Source organism: Rhamphochromis longiceps, linkage group LG5 (assembly GCF_057381845.1).
Source record: "Rhamphochromis longiceps isolate RC_006_pf linkage group LG5, R_longiceps_female_GT1.1, whole genome shotgun sequence".
Lineage (NCBI taxonomy): Eukaryota > Metazoa > Chordata > Actinopteri > Cichliformes > Cichlidae > Rhamphochromis > Rhamphochromis longiceps.
The window spans coordinates 11,959,350-11,976,743 of record NC_140561.1 but is presented as its reverse complement, the minus strand read 5'-3'; the positions used below and the strand labels follow the sequence as shown (position 1 = coordinate 11,976,743).

At 41.3% G+C, this 17,394-nt stretch overlaps 1 protein-coding gene across 3 annotated transcripts in view; it reads right to left on the bottom strand.

The window, feature by feature from the left end:
* Window positions 1–13,306, bottom strand: part of cdh4 (cadherin 4, type 1, R-cadherin (retinal)) — a 232,468-nt gene extending 219,162 nt beyond the window's left edge. For all 3 annotated transcript variants that reach the window (XM_085405856.1, XM_085405854.1, XM_085405855.1), the window contains exons 1-2: window positions 13,108–13,306; window positions 11,739–11,850 (exon numbers count right to left, since the gene is read on the bottom strand). In XM_085405856.1, the coding sequence (XP_085261982.1) occupies window positions 11,739–11,850; window positions 13,108–13,161 (166 nt within the window). In that variant the 5' untranslated portion in view covers window positions 13,162–13,306. The remainder of the gene's footprint in view (window positions 1–11,738; window positions 11,851–13,107) is intronic.
* Between the last annotated feature and the right edge of the window lie 4,088 nt (window positions 13,307–17,394).

Here is a 17,394-nt window from a genome sequence, read left to right as displayed (position 1 = left end):
AAAGTTCAAATAAATTCTCTATGCTGTGGCAACAACATTATCTTTTCAGCAAATCAAGCCAGTCACAGCTATAGAAGTAGAAGATGCCACAAATTTAGCAGAAACACACCTTGACACTTTGTCTGTATCGTGACTACAAGATTATATGCAAGTGCAAGTAGGAAGGTGTAAAGTTTAAATAAACTTAACCTGAGACAAATACATAGCTGAAGTACAACCCATGAAAAATGTTAGAATAAAAGACAGATGACAGGGAATGTTAAATTAAATGAGAAGAACTATGTGAGGAATAGTTCCCAGCAGTGGGTATTCACAGTAACTGTGCAGGAGCAAATAAGCCTTCACAGAGCCCTCTTTTTAGATCAAAATAGACAGCAAATTGATACAATCAAATCCAAAACGCGTCACCGCCATAGGAAATGTAATTTCCCCCCTTCCTTCCATGATGGAGTCAAGATTTGTGTTTCTATTTTCTTTTACGGTGCCATCGTTTCCCAAACCGTTTCTTTTATGTGCCTCAGAGCCTGGTGAAAAATGGTTTGGATGCTGTATATCTTTTAACTCTGAGGCTAATCTACAGCACGCACACACACATACGCGGTATGTACATCAACTGTGAGTAGCAGCTACGGTGAAGCAGCACTCAACATTAGCGACATTAAAACCACTGACAGTGAGGTGCGTAACACTGAACATCTTGTTATAAAGCGTTCTGCTAGGAAATCTGGAGGGCCATTGGCATTTATGTGAATGTTACTGCCAAACCTACATGTTGTTGCAGACCAAGTTCCCCCACACCACCACCACCATATGCAGATCAGCCACCTCCTCTCAGCAGGACAATGCACCACACCACAGTGCAAAAGCTGCTGAGGAAAACCACAAGTAACCCAAGTCGTCAACCTAATCTTCAAATGTAACAAAACACCAAAGTGATTAAGAGTGAGATACACCAGAATCAGACACCCCACCCCGAAAACCCACACAACCCGCTGCCAAAGTTCCAGTGCCAGACGACACACGACACCGGCAAACTATATTAGACAGTTTAACATGATTAAAAATTAGAGCCCAGCTAATTTATCCGAATATTATCAACTAATATTTGCTATTTGAAGATCTGGATTGCATTTCTGACAACTAATAAAAAAAATGTAAAAAGTAAAGATTGTAGAAACACCCTTCAACCATGTTATGAGTGTAGATAATGCATAGTTTGTCCACTAGAGGGCACTCTGCAACCTCCTTTTTTTGCAACATGTCTTTGGAGCAGCTGACCCGAGCAGAGTAGGGCGGAACATAAACGAATCAATAAATAAGTACACATAGCAAATGTCAGGAAATATTGTTTATCGCTGAAACCTGTTTATCAGTATCGGTCGTAAAAATCGAACACTTTCTATTCGAAATGTCACAGCCTGTGTTATTTTAATTTAGTATATTTTACCAAATATGCGAAAAAAAATGTTTTCACATTTGCACAGCAGGTGACAAATTGAATTTTGAAGTCGAAATCACAGTGAAAACAATCCTTCTTTTTAAAAGTAATGAAAAGCAACGAAAGTTGTTAATTAACAGAAAAACGCAGACAACATTCCTTTCTGGGTGACTGTCAGATGTAGCGCTATAAAACAGGTATGCCTCTCTCACAGTGTGCTGCATATCTCTGTCTTTCCCTCATCCCTCTCCTTTGCTTACTAATGAGCCATGAGATTGACAGCTGGATTACAGGGCTGATTTGTAATCCTTTAATTTCTCCATTTAAAATAATCACCCTCTGGATGGAGCACTGCCTACAAACACACAGACACGGCCAGTACACAAAATATACTGTGTGTTTACCCATTAAACAAAAAATGAACCAGAGAATATAGCAAAAACAAGACCATGCGAGTGCCCTGATCAAATATAGATTCCAAGCTGAATTAATCCAAAGGACAAAGTAGAGTGCAAGCCTCTCTCGGGCGAGGACCTTTTTGATATTAGAGTTTGTAGAACAAAGGCATCTTGACAGTGTAGTCTTTTAATTAAGCAAAAACCCCATAGCTTCTGAAATGGCTGTACAGAGCAATACAGACTAGCAGCTTAGAAGGATCTATGCTTTTAGTCTAGCCTGACGTAAATCACTTTGATTGGGCCATGTTCTTCATCTCTTCCAGTGCTTTGGACTGGGGATATGACTGTTGGGGGACATGTGAGGTCAAGTGGCGGCACAAGGTCAAACTTCTTGGCCATAATTCATCAAGAAACTGAGAAGCCATAAGTCACTTTGAGCCCCTGACGTAGGCATGAGAGTGGAGGAGGGGCAAGAAAACAGGGAGGCATGGTTGTCTGCCTACCAGAGAGTTCTGGTTGGTAGACATCAGTAAACACATATTCTAAAACAGCAACTTGATCCATCTATTCGCTTATCCTTTTCAGAGTCGCGGGGGGTGCTGGAGCCTATCCCAGCTGTCATAGGGCGAGAGGCAGGGTACACCCTGGACAGGTCGCCAGTCTGTCGCAGGGCTAACACACAGGGACAGACAACCATTTGCGCCTATGGGCAATTTAGATTGTGGGGATAGGTTAATTGAATAATGTGCATGTCTTTGGACTGTGGGAGGAAGCCGGAGTACCTGGGGAGAACCCACGCAAACACGGGGAGAACATGCAAACTCCACACAGAAAGACCCCGGGCTGATGGTAGAATTGAACTCAGGACCTTCTTGCTGTGAGGCAACAGTGCTAACCACCGTGCCACCGTGCTGCGCTTCAGCAACTTGATGAGGTGATGGAAATGTTATGGTGTCCTTCAAAAGTGCACAAAAAGCTCGTTTGAAAGATGGTGCTTAAGAATGCTGTTTTTCAACCTCCTTCTCCTTCTTCTCTCTTTCAAACTCTCATCCTCCACTTGATTTCTTGGTGTCCGGGAGAGGCGCTGAATGAGTGCGAAGACTGGCGAATCATCTCCTCTGAACGAGATCCACTCCAGAGTAATTATAGACATACACAATCTCAAAGGTGGCACAGACGACACTAAACATTCAAGCACGACTTCACAGGGGTCAGCTAGAGAATATATGTAGTCTACAGTACGTGAATTTCAGCTTTTTTATTGCCAAGCGGATTTCATTTCTAAGGAGGAAAAGAAAAGAAAGTTTGTCATGACTCAAAGCCAATCACGACTTTGAAAAGGCACAATTTCCGACGGGTAGCAAAAACAGAAAATCGGTTCAAACTGAGCTTTTCCACATTATTTTCAAGCAGACAAGGCTTGCACTGAGCTCTCACTCCCTTCTTTTCCAACTCATTGGCTGGGTTAGTGTAGTATTAATTGTAATCACTATTATCTATCCAATAATCCATTGAAATAACACTCAAGTGTTCTTTGTCATGATAATACAAACAAGTATAATAATATGCAAGTAAATAATTTCAGCTAAAGATTCACCGCTTCAATACTGAACACCTGATTTGTATTTAGATGAATGTAAATCCAGCAAGCCCAGAGGGCAGGAGGGGGAAAAAACCTCAGTAATGAACTGCTACATTCTGGGTTACACTTGCAGCTAAAAGGTGAAACAGAGGTCTCCTAGTGGGATAATGGTTCATTTCTGCCCTGCAACAAAAAGGAGTCTTAATCAAGGCCACAGATCGTTAAAGTGCACTGAGATGCAAAGGGCTAATACACATTGATTGTGAGCGAGGGTGGTCAATTAAAAAGGTTTTCAAGAACAAATGCAAATAGGATTCCCAGAAGACAAGGAGATGAGCAATGGAGGTAATGTTCACGTCTTCAGAAAACTACTTTGATAACGTGCGAAAAACCTATTGAGGAGGGTCAAAGTGTAATCTGGAAATAGTTTCTGAGAAATACTTAAAACTTCCCATGAATATTTTTGTGTAAATCTGCCCTTGTCTCAACTCCTGAAATACAGTAGTAAAGTCTCCAGTTCTCCATTCAACGCAGCCTCATTTCTTATCCGTTAATCCCTTGCCAAGGACTTCTTTTTGGCTAACACCATCAGAAGTGCCCAGTTCTTCCTTTTTTCTTTATAATCACTCTATGATTTAATCCACGGCCGCCAGCTCTTTCAGATGCAATCACAGGTCTGATAATATCGTGGTTAGCTCCATTTGAAGGTCGGTATTCAGGGCACAATTAGCTATTTTGTCAGGAAATGTAGATCTACTGCATAACCGTACCAAACAGACTGCACGGTGCTCTTAAAATGCAGCAGGAGTCTAAGGGGTTGGGTTTGTCTCTGACAGCTTATCGCCATCTAAACACAAGGAGCTCGAGATGAATCGCGGCCGTCTCTCAGAGGGCATCATACGGGACCGCAATGAAGCTATCTGTGTTGTAATGAAACTCCATGAGAGTAGAGGCCATGACCCAGTGACTAACCACGAGACTAAACAAATAGTAGTATACAGTTAAGAGGGGCACAGTCAAGATCAGTCCACTAGCGCTATTAAAATTCACAAATAGGCCCTAGCGGTGATATTTCTGCCGACAGCCAGTTTCCTATCTATCAAAAGCCCCTTTTTTACTTACTACCTCCGAAGAGAAAATGACTACAAAACAGGATAAAAAGCATTGTGCTGTGGCTTGTCCTTTATCTTGGGTGGTTTGCTTGATGGAATTGGCTCAACATGTATGTAAGAAGTTTGAGGGATATAGGAGCGTAGCTTGGTTTGGTAAGAAGGCAGGCGAGATAAAGAGAAATGATGTGGCTCATCTTCTGTACCTGTATTCTATCAGCTCGCCACAGACTGCAGGTCCTGGCTGCAGAGATGAAAGACTCTCCGGAGGACAAGAGAGACGTTCGTGAGTCAGAAGGAAAATGGCATTCCGCTTATCAAATGCCTGGAAACATAATCCCCCCCCCCCTCTCCCGACTCACCCCCAGTTCTTGGGTCTGGACGTACTTATGAAAGCCCTGTCACTTTGGATAGTGGGTTAGGAGTCAGAAGTTCTCCACGCTAGAGTAAACGCTGAGCTGGCTGTTTCAAAGCAGATATGGCTCCTTGCCAGATTTTCCTGCTGTAGTCTAATTGGGGTCATGTTACAAGCCATTCTGTATGTGTAACTTTTAGAGATGGAATTAAACAACAGGAAATCCATGCTGAAAGCGTACAGCTGATGAAGGCAAAATCCTCCTTAAATTAATCTTTTAGATTAAAGGACGGTGTGTTTAATTTTTCTCCTGTACGCACCGCAAGACCCAAATTTAAATTAAAAACCCAAGGATGAAGGAACCAAGGAAAGACATCTTATTGTGGATTATATTTTTTCATAACCGAGTTCATCTCCGAGTTCATCGTCTAGGGGAAGTGAAAACATGGCAATGACATTATAAAGCGCACGTCTATCCTGATGTTTTTATCCCACAAACAGTGAGTTTTCATCACTGTGCTTTTATTTTTCCTTTGCCCACAATAAAGTGGTCTTCCTCAGTGTGAGGCTTAAAAATATGATATTTTGGAATCTACTGAATCAATCATATCTTGCTAACACAGGGAGAAATATGTGGTGTTCACTGTGCTGCTGGAATGGCAAAAGTCATCACTATTGTCTTTTCAAGTATGCTCTCACAGTGACTTAAAGAGACAGCGTCCTGACCAAACCGTATTTCGAATCAATTTCTTTTGTGCTGAGACCACATCCCCTTTGTTCCTAGGTGACTGGTCCGGCTCTTGGAGCGGGGTGATGGTTTACACAGTGATGTGCAATCACTGGAATATTTCTTTTCACGGCTTATCTGCCCACAGTGGGAATTTGCACGGACCACGACTCAGGGCCTGCCTGTCTGCTCGCCTGTGTGCCACTGCCTTCCCCTCCAATCCTGACCCTGCCTCAGATAAACCTATCCACGGGAGCATGGGATGATTTATTCAGCACAACTTTGCGGCAGCGCAGAGATTTGTGATTTAGTTAAACAAAGGTCTTCTGTGGTCAACCTCAAAGCAATAACAGCCTTTTTAAACCTATTCAGCCAGTGAAAAATGTTTTAAGAGGACACTGAATGATGCATTGCACTTCTACAATGACCTTTCAGTACTTGAGCAGACATTTCACTTTACCTATAGTACTGTGCAAAAGTCTGGAGGCACCCGTCATTTCTTCATACTTTGCTTCCGAGGAGCCAGACTTTCTTGTCATATTTTAAAGTGGTCTTGAGTAATAGCTCTCCAGGCTTTCTGAAGGTCTTTCAAATTTTTCCTTTGGGCATTGGCTGCTTTTTTGCTCATTCTCAGTCCAGTCCTTGTACCTGACCATTTTCAGAGGATTTTGTTTGTTTGTTATTTTAAAGCCACTTAAGGCTGAAATATGAATCCTTTATGAATTAATTTAAAAAAAACAACCTAAACTCACGGGATTTGTGCACACATGGCAAACAAGTTAGCAAAGAACCAGTTTTAAATTGCGTCATCAGGCACTTTGCAAAACTGAAAATCTGTTGCCACAGGTCTTATGGAGTGATGAATTCAAATTTGGAATTTCTGAATTTTTGTCATTGTGCATGGAGGAGGTCAGGACAGACGTAAACAGTGAGGATCTACAGCCATCTGTAAAAAACTGTGGAGGCTCTCTTATGTTTTGGGGTTACATTTCAGCCAGTGGTTATGTGGATCTTTTCAAAATTAAAGGAGTTCAGAACACATAAAAGTAAGGTCAGGTTTTGATCCACCATGCAATACCATCTAGAAAACATCTGACAGGCAATGGACTCAATAAGATTTCAACAAGATAATGATCCAAGCAAACAGTCATGAATCAGCTTCCCCAGAGTCCAGATCTCAACATTATTGAAGCAGTGTGGGATCATCTCAACAGAGAACAGAACAAACAGCCGCCAACATCCAAAGAAGAGGTTTGAGTGTTCATCAAGAAGCCTGGAGACCTACTCCTGAAGACTACATCAAAGGCTTGGGACTTTTGCATTGTACTGTACAGGAGGAAGTACAGAAAAGCTGCAAGGATATTAAACCATACCAATAATAACTGCTGACAAGTTTTAATGGCAGAATGTGTTTAGAGAGTGTCTATTGGTTTCTATTTTGTCAAATCCAGAAAAAAAACATGCACTCTACTGATTCATTCTCATTCCCAATATAATAATCATGACCAATAAAGATAAATCTGAGATATCATAGCATTAAGAAAAGAAGGTATTGCTGCAATACAAAATATTATTATACCTGCTTTATTAGTGAATATTCCAGTTTTACCTGTGCAGGACTCCACAAATGAAAAAGAGTGAGGAGGAAACATGACACTCCTGAAGACTCTCTGTGAGATATAGGGTGATGCCAAATAGATTCCTATAAAGAAAGGGTTACACAATCCTTTGTGGCTTGAGAAAACTCCCCTCCCTCATGGACTCTTAAAGCATCCAATGCAGATAGAATTGCAGCTCGGAGTCCCCTGATAGGCTATGGCTTAAAGGCATTAAATGTGAACTCTGCTGAACTGCCAGTTCAAGTGTGGCTACCTTACTCAACCTTTACTCTGTGTTATTTCTTTAATCCTCACAAATAAAACAGACTACATGTGCATACAGATGAGTGAAACATTAACAGAGCGTAAGATGTTCTAGGACAGTGTTGGGTCATGAGATGCTGCCCTCTCTTGGAAAGGTGGAACCCCCACCAGACCCTAAACTCCAATGTGTGTGTGTTTGTTTTGACAAAGGTGGGAGAGAGCGCTGTCTAACATGTTGGTCCGATATCTGGTGATCACTTAGGTTGCGATCTGTTTTTGCCAATCCCGCAGAATATGATATATCCCTCACATCCTATGTATGGTGTCATTTTCATTCTGGAAGAGACCATACTGTTTCTTCACAGGATAAATGTTATCACCCTGAATATCTTTGTATTGATTAGCATTGGCCCTGCAAGGGGACAAGCGGATCCAAATCTTAAAAAAAAAAAAAAATGTAAAAAAATTTAAAAAAAAATTTAAAACGCTACAATTTATATTTTTGTTGGTCTATACTGAAATAGATTTTTAAAAATCAGTGGGTCCCTTGGAGGTAGCCCATTCATTTTAATTACTGCACGTGTGCAATTCAAAACTGTCAACAGTAACAGAAAGTGTAACAGGACACCAGTTTGGACATTTAAGCAAACGCTGCGGGTCTTGGTCATAAATGGCCACATGCATGCATCTACAATATAGAGAAAAACATTTCAAAAGTCTTAAATAAATGCAGTTTGTTGTTAATGAATTTGACAGGAAAATACTGTGTAGCCCTGCCAAACTACCCACACAGCATCAAAACAACAAACTACAAGAAAGACAACTCCCCCTGCAACCTCAGCATGAAAGGAGGAGAGGCACACATATTGTTCAGTGACTGGAAACAGAAGCCTGGTTCACACTGCACCTGCTGGGCCAAAGCTTTTTGGTCCTTCCCTCAACTGCTCACTGTCCATCTCTCCAGGGAGACAGCAGCCACACAGACCTCAGTAGTCCAGCAACCCCCATAGCCAGCTCTTGAGCATCCCACCCCCTCCTTTAATTTCATTCTACATCCATTCATTTTTTTTTTTATTGTTAAGTTACAGATTCAGGTTATACATATTGTGGCATTATTATTAAAGACTTCCTCCCACATTGTGTCCCACTGTATAGAATGCAAACCTTAAGTAACGCTAGCCAATTCACATTAGGCGGTGCATGAGAACTTAAGCAGCTGCAGCTATATCCTTTTGAATGGCAGTTTTGAGGAAGACAATATGGTTCTCAGATTGATTTTTACCAAGAACAAACGCAGACAGACAGTGAGAGACGGAGACTTGAAGCAAAGGCGATATGGATCAAAGCCGGAGCTGACGCACCACGTAAGATACATCAAACTAATGCAGCTGAGCGTTGCTGTGACATTTTCTCGAATTCAAGCGTCAGCTAATATGTACACCAGGCTGAATCGCATGCATGTAACACCCCCACACCCCGAGACACCCACAAGCATAAAGGAGGAATCGACATACAATATCTGTCTGGATTAGGGCTGGGCCATATTATACCGTTCACGGTAATACCGGTATAATGTTAGGCAACGATAGGAAAATGAAATATCGCGATAGAATGGGAGTAAAACGCGCATGCGCAGTGCCTTTGTTTTCATACGCACATGGCCGATTGTTGGTTTGTAAAAATGGTGCAACTTCCGTGATGTGGAACTGGTTTGGTGTTTGTCCGTCAGATACACAACAAAGCACATTTTTTTGCAGAACATGCAAGCGGCCGTTGTTATTGTCGTATTTGTCGGACTAAGATGCTCTTAAATCTGGGAGTAATCTGGGTCCCAAACTCCGTATATTTGACTTCAGGTCAAACAACACTGCAGCATCACTGAGAGTTGAAAACTGTCTAAATTCTTTGATCTTTAATAAAACGATCAGCATTGCTGCTTTACCAGGTGTAACTATAAAGTTTAACTTCCAGGCATCCATGAAAACAAAAGTTATTACATTTAACGGAGTTAGAAGTTAGCAGGAAGCTAGCGGAAGTTAGCTCGCTAGTTTCGCTAGTTACCTAAGCATGATATAGCATGTTCTGACTGAGAGATTTCTGAAAAAATTCAAACGTACAGCTCTGCTATCACTTCCAACATAAATGAAGACAGGAAACTAAACAGTAGTGACGTTTGTAGGGTTACTGAAGTTGGGCTAGCTGGTATATAATGATGTGCTACGTGATCGCTAGCGACACAGCGATGTTAGCATAACATAAACAGTGAAGCTGGAGGACGAACACTAACACTTTTCCACTTATAAAAGTTAACGTGAAGGTTCCTCATGGTTAGAGACAAATGCAATCGCATGGCAGGATGCTGTAAACGGACCAAACTTCAGTCAGGAGAACAACTGAGATAATCCATCCACAATACGAGGTTAGTCATTAATATACTGCAACAACATGGGAATAGCTCAGCTGCCAGAGAATTCAACATTAATGAATCAATGGTACAGAAGTGGAGGAAGCAAGAAGAATGAGTTTAATAAAGTTTGATTTATCTGACTGCTTTGTTTCGCTTAATGTGCCTTATAATCCCGTGTACCTTATGGTCCGAAAAATGCGTACTGCACACTGCAGTTTAATGTTGCAAAGCACCTCTTTTTAACTTCAGTGGATATTATACATGGTTATGCTCAGGATATGTCAGCCCATTTCTACTGGAAATGCCTTTTGGTTAAACTTTCAGCAAGGAATTTGCATTTGCACTGTTACATTTTTATAAAGCATAAAAGCACATAAAAACCAGCTTCTTGTTTACGTGAAAATAAATGGAAGGTTGTCTTTTTGCGCTAGTAATGTTGTGGAGTTGTATTTTGTCTCGCATCAATTATATCGTCAGTTATATCGTTATCGCAAATTTTCAAATATATATCGTGATAAATATTTTTGGCCATATCGCCCTGCTCTAGTCTGGATACATATCACTCTCCGTTAATACTGCTTGGGTCAGTGAGGATGCCTGAGCCCATTTCTAAACAGGCTGAAACCTTGAGCCCTGAGCCCCTTCAGGCAAACTGGCTCCCCACTGACCAGCTGCACTGTCCTTGTCAGCTACCTAAATAACAAAATAACCTCCAGAATAATTCAGTTGTTTTCCTTGCAGTCAGAAAATGCTCGAACAGCTGTTACAATGAGAATGTCATTTCCTCCTGGCAAATAGCATTTCACATAACAATAGACAAATATTCGGCTATAAAGGCAAAGTGTCAGGGGAGAGGTAAGCTTATTGTACACTGCTGTTGAGCTGTTACCCACAAGTATGAATAACAGTGATGTAAGTTGCAACGGATGAGAAAAAAAAGAGAAGAAAATGTGAAACAACCTAAATATTGGGCCCAATTTAAAAACCAAGTCCCTGAACTCTCATAGCAGGAACTTGGTGCAGCTTCGCAATGCTCAAAATACCAAAGTAATATAACTTCACGGCCTCCTCTCTTCTCGTCTTGGGGGTAATTTCATCATCTAGAATTTTTGAAGTTCTGTTTTATAGAAGCACATCCAGCAAATGTCAAAGGTGCTGGATTCATTTCCAATATGGTTAGGATGCACCAGCAAACAGAAGAGACACACTGAAGAAAAAAAGAGCATCCTTTAAATGGCAGGAGATGAACTTCTGTAGATTCAGTACACTGCCTCCACTGAAAAGAAATGGAGCGAACAACAACAGAATTGAATTCCTCTAAAAAACAGAAAGAAAAGAAAAAGGACGGAAAACATATTACAATGAAAAGTGGAAAGAAAAGAAGAAGGTTTGGAGCATTCCAGCTGCAACGTGCAGAAAGGGGAAGAAGCTATTAAGATTATTTTGCTCTGTGATCTCGCTGCTCAGTCAATCAAACAAAGAACAAATGTGTTGTTTTTACTACAGCAGTGTAAAGCAATTGTTCATTTATCAATACGCCGTCACACCACATGGAAACTCTTGAACAGAATGCGTTACACACACACACAGTCATCATTTTTAATGGCATGGCGAGTTTTTTTTCCCCAAGCCTTCTGCTTAATTATAAAATGATATCCCTGTGCTCGAGATGGGTTTCTTAGGTTGCCCAGGCAAGTTTGCGTTGTCGGAAGTCATTCGCGCACCATAATATATTCCTTCTACCACTCGCAAAAGTATACGCAAACCTACTCATTCGATCACACTAGTCAGGAACACATCTGGGCCAAGAAGAGAAACTATCATCAGACGGTAAATGAGATCCAGCAGCGGCAGGCTTACCTTTGAGAATGCTCTGGCCGTGCAGTAAGTCTCTTGAGACAATCACCGTGTAGAAGTTCTGGGAGAAGCCTGGTCTGCACGGGGGTTTGAGGGGCTGGCCTGCCTTACTCCCCTGAGGAATAAAACAAGGCAGCCTGTTAAGATTGGCAAATTGACTTGCAGCCACCAGGGTCACAAGCTGATCTCACGGCCTCTTTGAGTTGATATTGAATCTCACAGTCTCTCTTGCCACAGTGAATGATTTGTTTCAGACTACAGCACGTTGAAATTCAGACCGTCACAGTGTGGAAATCTAACTCTGGAGCTGCAGGCACCTGCTTAGATTCACTGTAAAGATACATCAAGCTTCACGGGAGATACTTAGATTAGGAATTAAAGGGAAATAAATTACTTTAATCCATCTTTACCTACTCTATTGTCTACATAGGATTTCGAGAAGCAGGAGTATAAGAGGTGGACTACACCCTGAATGCGTGACACACTATTTCAAGGACCATAATCATCATGACTAAGGCAATAATGTGATCCACACATTCTGAATATAATGAAACTCAAAGAAAAGTAATATAAGTGGCAGGACTAATGAGCATTAGAAAGATGGTGAGAATGACCAGCTGGAAATGTTCAAACATGAAATATATACATTGCACGCTGATTGAAGTCTGTGCGCATGTGTGAAAGCCAAGTGCATTTAAATATATAGCTGATATACAGACATAGCCGTAGGCTCACGTTATCCAGTGGGGAGGAAGAATGCACTCCCAGGGATGCACCTTATTCATCGCACCATCAATGCTACTCTAAAGAAATTATACTGCGCTCCCCCCACCCCTAACTCGGCTTTGCTATCAGCACACCTCAACAAAACCCCATAATAATAAGTACATCATTTGACTGAGTTTGGATATTTAAAAAAATATATATAAGCTATTTATACTGTTGCTCATTTGCCTCTTGAATCGAAGTCCGTAATTAGGCGCTAAACCCTTAACTCAAAACAAAAGAAGACATTAGAGCGCGTAAACGAAGTTGATCGCAGCAAGCAGCACGAGAAGCCCCTCTGGAAACCACTGTCCTCTGCAATAATGCACTGCAGTTTATGTGGACGACAGGATGTGGAGGCAAGCGAAGAGTTATCAGTGACTTTTCCACTGCAGTGAGAGCCGACATAATTACCAACTTCAAATGGGCCACACGGGATTCTGTTACACAAATCGTGTTGCCATCATAGCGCAAAAGCTGATCCGTTAACGGCCACTTTCGAGCGCCCCTGCAGCGCGCTGCAAAAACCGAAGTAAGCACTACAGCAGTGCAGCACTTCCACCGTACTGTTAGGGCGACTATACGTGTAGAAATTAACTCATCTTACCGAGGATGCGCCCACAAGTAAGGTGCACGCCAAGATGACGCAGCCAGCGTTCATCTTTGCAAAACCCGCGTGTTGGTGGGGGGTAAAAAGAGGAAAAGATTAGTCTTCTTCGCCAAATACACCTCAGTAATTCCCGGAGCGCTGTCTTCCGCTTCTCCACTGCTGAGTGAGACGCCGACCGTACTTGTCTGGCGCAAAAGTGCCGCTGAGACAGAGACGCTGCGCTCCGTCCGGAGGAAGCCGGTGCCCATTGGATAACAGCGTCACTACAACCCCTCCTACCGCACGGCGGAGCAGGCAAGGCGGTGTGCACCGTCTTTGCTCCGAATGACTCTGTGTGATGATGCCCCGTGCCACTTCTGGGATCTATTGGTAGAAAAATGCATTTTCCAGCCAATTTAGATTCATATTTTTTTTTAAACTTCAGATGGAGCAAAAGCGGTTCTGGCTGTGTGAGTGACAACCAACCATCCGAGCCCTTTCTTATGTCCATCAGCTAACTGGAGTCTATTTCACACACCACTTACCCCCTCTGCCCCTGATCCACAGTATAAGTATAGCAAGAGCCCCCGAGATATTAGCTTTTTATTAAAGCAGCTGTGATAGGCCACTGCGGGATAAGACTTTGATTGTGAGTGAAAGGTTCAAATAAATAGTACAATGAATCAGGAGCCTCTGTGATCACCTACAGGAAATATGTCTATAAGTCTATAAATCATTTCCAGTTATAGGTCTTCATATTTTATTTTATTTTTTAAAAGGGTGACTACTTTAGCCTAATGACCATGTTCCATAATAATAATTTGCAACAAAATAAAATTTGGCGTCAGCATTAAATGTCTTACTCCATTTTGAGAGCTTATGTTATTAATAAAGTTTAGAATTTACATACAGTATAATAAACTTATACATATTTAGCTTTTGTGCCGAAGTCAAAAAAATGCAGGAGAAATGACTTAACTGCACCTTTAAGTGCTTTAACTGGTTTAATAATGTTGACATTTCCGAAGCCTCACATCGGTGCCTCAATTTCCATATCTGAGAGGTCATGACAATTTAATCTCATCAAAAGGAATAGGACAGTATTGCACTGTCAATCAACACAGCCCCTGTCCCTGCCATTCATTTTCATACTCCTTCATTTTCATACTCCTTCCGTATTGAGAAAAACCTGGTCTCTGAACAGGTTTTTCTTCTTCTTCTTCTTCTTCGGTTTCTTTCCTTTAAATGGTATCTTCAAAACAAACTGCTTGAGGCTGATAATTAGGAAGCACTCCTAGTGTAGTTGACTACAGCTCAGTTGGTGTTTCTGTCCAGAGGGCAGGATTTTGTAAGGTCAGAGATATGAGAAGTACACTCCACTCATCTCTCTTCGGGGTATTGTGCTTATGCTTTTATTATACTCTGGAAATCTTGGCAGAGGAACTGTATGACAAGGATTTAAACTTACACCCTGTGCAATAAACAGCAAGTCTTACTTGTAAAAAAACAACAACAAAAAAAACCAAATCATAGAAGGTCCTCCAGGGAAAAATACTTTTTTTCCCCCCCAAGTCTGAGAAGTTTCCCTTCATTCAGATGGCTGCCGAGGCTACATGTCGACACTTAAACCTAATTAGTCAAACACAGCACTGTTCATAACGTGACCATGGCCCGACCGTGCGACTTCCCCTCAGAATGACGCAGTAAGGAAGATCACATCCATCCTTCGGCTCAGATTATCTTACTTATGGCTCCAAAGCACTAATTTTCAATCTGCCTCTGTGGCATTAGCACAGATACATCCATGAAATTACTGTTTTGGTTAATTAGGACCCTTAAGACGTGCACGACTGATTCTCCTCACAGTGAATTCCTCATGGCTTGTAGGTACCCCTGCCAGTTTTGGGAGGTGAGGAAATTATTTCTTTCAAGTATGGAGCATTTGCCTAATAAAAATACCATCTGGGCATTTGAAGTGAATTGGTTTAAGGCTGTGCTGAATTATTAAACAAATCTCACAAAATGCGTCCCCGCTCTCTTTTACAGTAGGAACACCTCGCAGTAGACAAACTCTGCTTTCCATTTGTTATTTCATGAATTGCTTTTTCTCCCCTAGCGCAGTCATTTGTGACGGGTTACATTTATATGCAAACGTTCGGCCTGCCCTCAGTTGATTTTAAGAGGTGACAAGACGTATATACAGACCTTGCAGCAAAAAAACAAACACTGGGAAATTAAATCCCATCTGCGGCATTTGCAAAAGTTTGGCTCTCGTTTCGCTGTAAAATTCTTAGAGGTTTATTATCTCATTAGGCCTTAATTGATGAATTAGGACTTGAAAGGAAAGTGAAGAATTGTCAGCTTTTGGCAGGTCCAAAGCTGGTAAGTTCTGACTCTTTAAATCTTGTGGCAACACTTAACAGCCATGGGATCCTCTGAACAACTGAGGATCTGAAAATGAGGCTAATTGATGCCTACAAAGCAGAGGAGGTCTATGAAAAGATTTGAAAGTGCTCCCAGCTTGAAATTTTCACTGTCCAAAATGTCATTAAGATACGGCAGTTTTGTGATATCTGCTGCAGGCGGGTGGTGATGGTGGGTGGATTATTTTCATGAAATAATAAAAACCAGCGCAGCAACATTTGAACAAAGTCTCATTTTAATGTATGTTTGCTGCAGGGTTTGTATTGCTTCTTTCCCTTTTCAAAAATCAACATAATACTCTATGTCATCTGCCAGCCCACTCTCACAGCAAAAGTGTGAAGTAGTAATTCGCACTGGTCTGCGGCACAAAATGTAATGTTTCTCACAACAAAGGCTGTAAATTTGTGAGATGGCTACCTACATTTTTTGGGAAGATCAGTGCATGTATGGCATTATCAACAAGGCGAAATGGAAATTAGACTTGACTAATAACCAAAACTATGATTTTTCCCCAAAGCTGATGAAATCGTCTTAAACATTGGACTGAACCAAAGAACAAGTGAAAATGAAAAGAAAAGAAGAGAAAAGAAAAGAAAAGAACCTTTTATTGTGCCACATGAGAACATACATCAGTTTCATATGGGCTTATGTTTCTTAAAGAACGGTCATATGACAGTAAATGGTCCTTAAATGGCACATTTCTACTCAATGTGGGTACCTAAACCACTTTTCTTTGTACGAGCTTCATTTAGCAATTCACACACACTCATATGCCAAAGCACTAACGTTCACACTCTCACACAGCTATATCAGGGGCAACTTGGGGTTCAGTATTGTGCCCAGGGATACTTTGACACGCAGGTTGGAAGAGCCAGGAATCAAACCACCCACCTTCCAATTAGCAGATGCCTCATGCTACATCCTGAGCCACAGCACAGGTCAAGATTAAATAACTCCCAAACTCTGAGGACCAGTACACCAGCTTTCAAACATCTTTCTGTGAGACTGAGTTGATTATCTCTCCTCTAGTGTCTCTCTCTCGTGGCTTTCTCTTACCACAAGCCAAATGCTCTAGGAGACAATATTTCCACTCAAATTTAATTTTAAGAACTGCGCATTTAAAGCAACACAGTTTTTTTCTCTTTTTTTTTCTCTTTTTTTCTCGCATTTATCACTGAGGCACAAAATTTGTAAGGGCTCATTGGGAATTTAATGATCCTGCCTGCATAAATTAGGACCAACTAGTACATGATCGCATCTGACACCACTAAAATAATTAGGAAGAAATTTAATCCACTCAAGATTCATTTTACTGATACAGCTGATCAGATTTTACTATCTGTAAAGACTACAGTTACACACAGCATGTGTTCTATACAAAAGGTTCCCATCATGTACAGATGTCTGTCAATTCACCCACTGGTGGAAGATGTTACAAACAGTTTTACAGCTTATATGTCTTGATCCTTGAACCCAGAGGACAGACAGTTTAGTGGTTTGGCCCCGAGTGAAGAACTAAGAATTACTTTGTGTAAATGTTTTAAGACTGTAGTTTACAGTATACAATTTATATATATCTTGTTCTTAATCAGTAACATTAACAGCTGTCAAATTGTCATGCAGTGTTACAATGTGTCAATTCAAACACATACTTTGGCCATAGTTGCTACTGCATCATTTGTGATGGGCCAGCCAGCTGCCAGTTATAATTACCTACTAGAAGGACCTGGCGCGACCTCCACTATAAGCCTACATATTCACACAGTAGAAAAGCATTCATGCCTACGCAATTCACAGGGATGCCACTGATCTTGCAACAAATACTGTCAGCTTTGGGGAAGCAGTGAAACTTTCCTCTTGCTGACCAAAGAGAAAACTTCA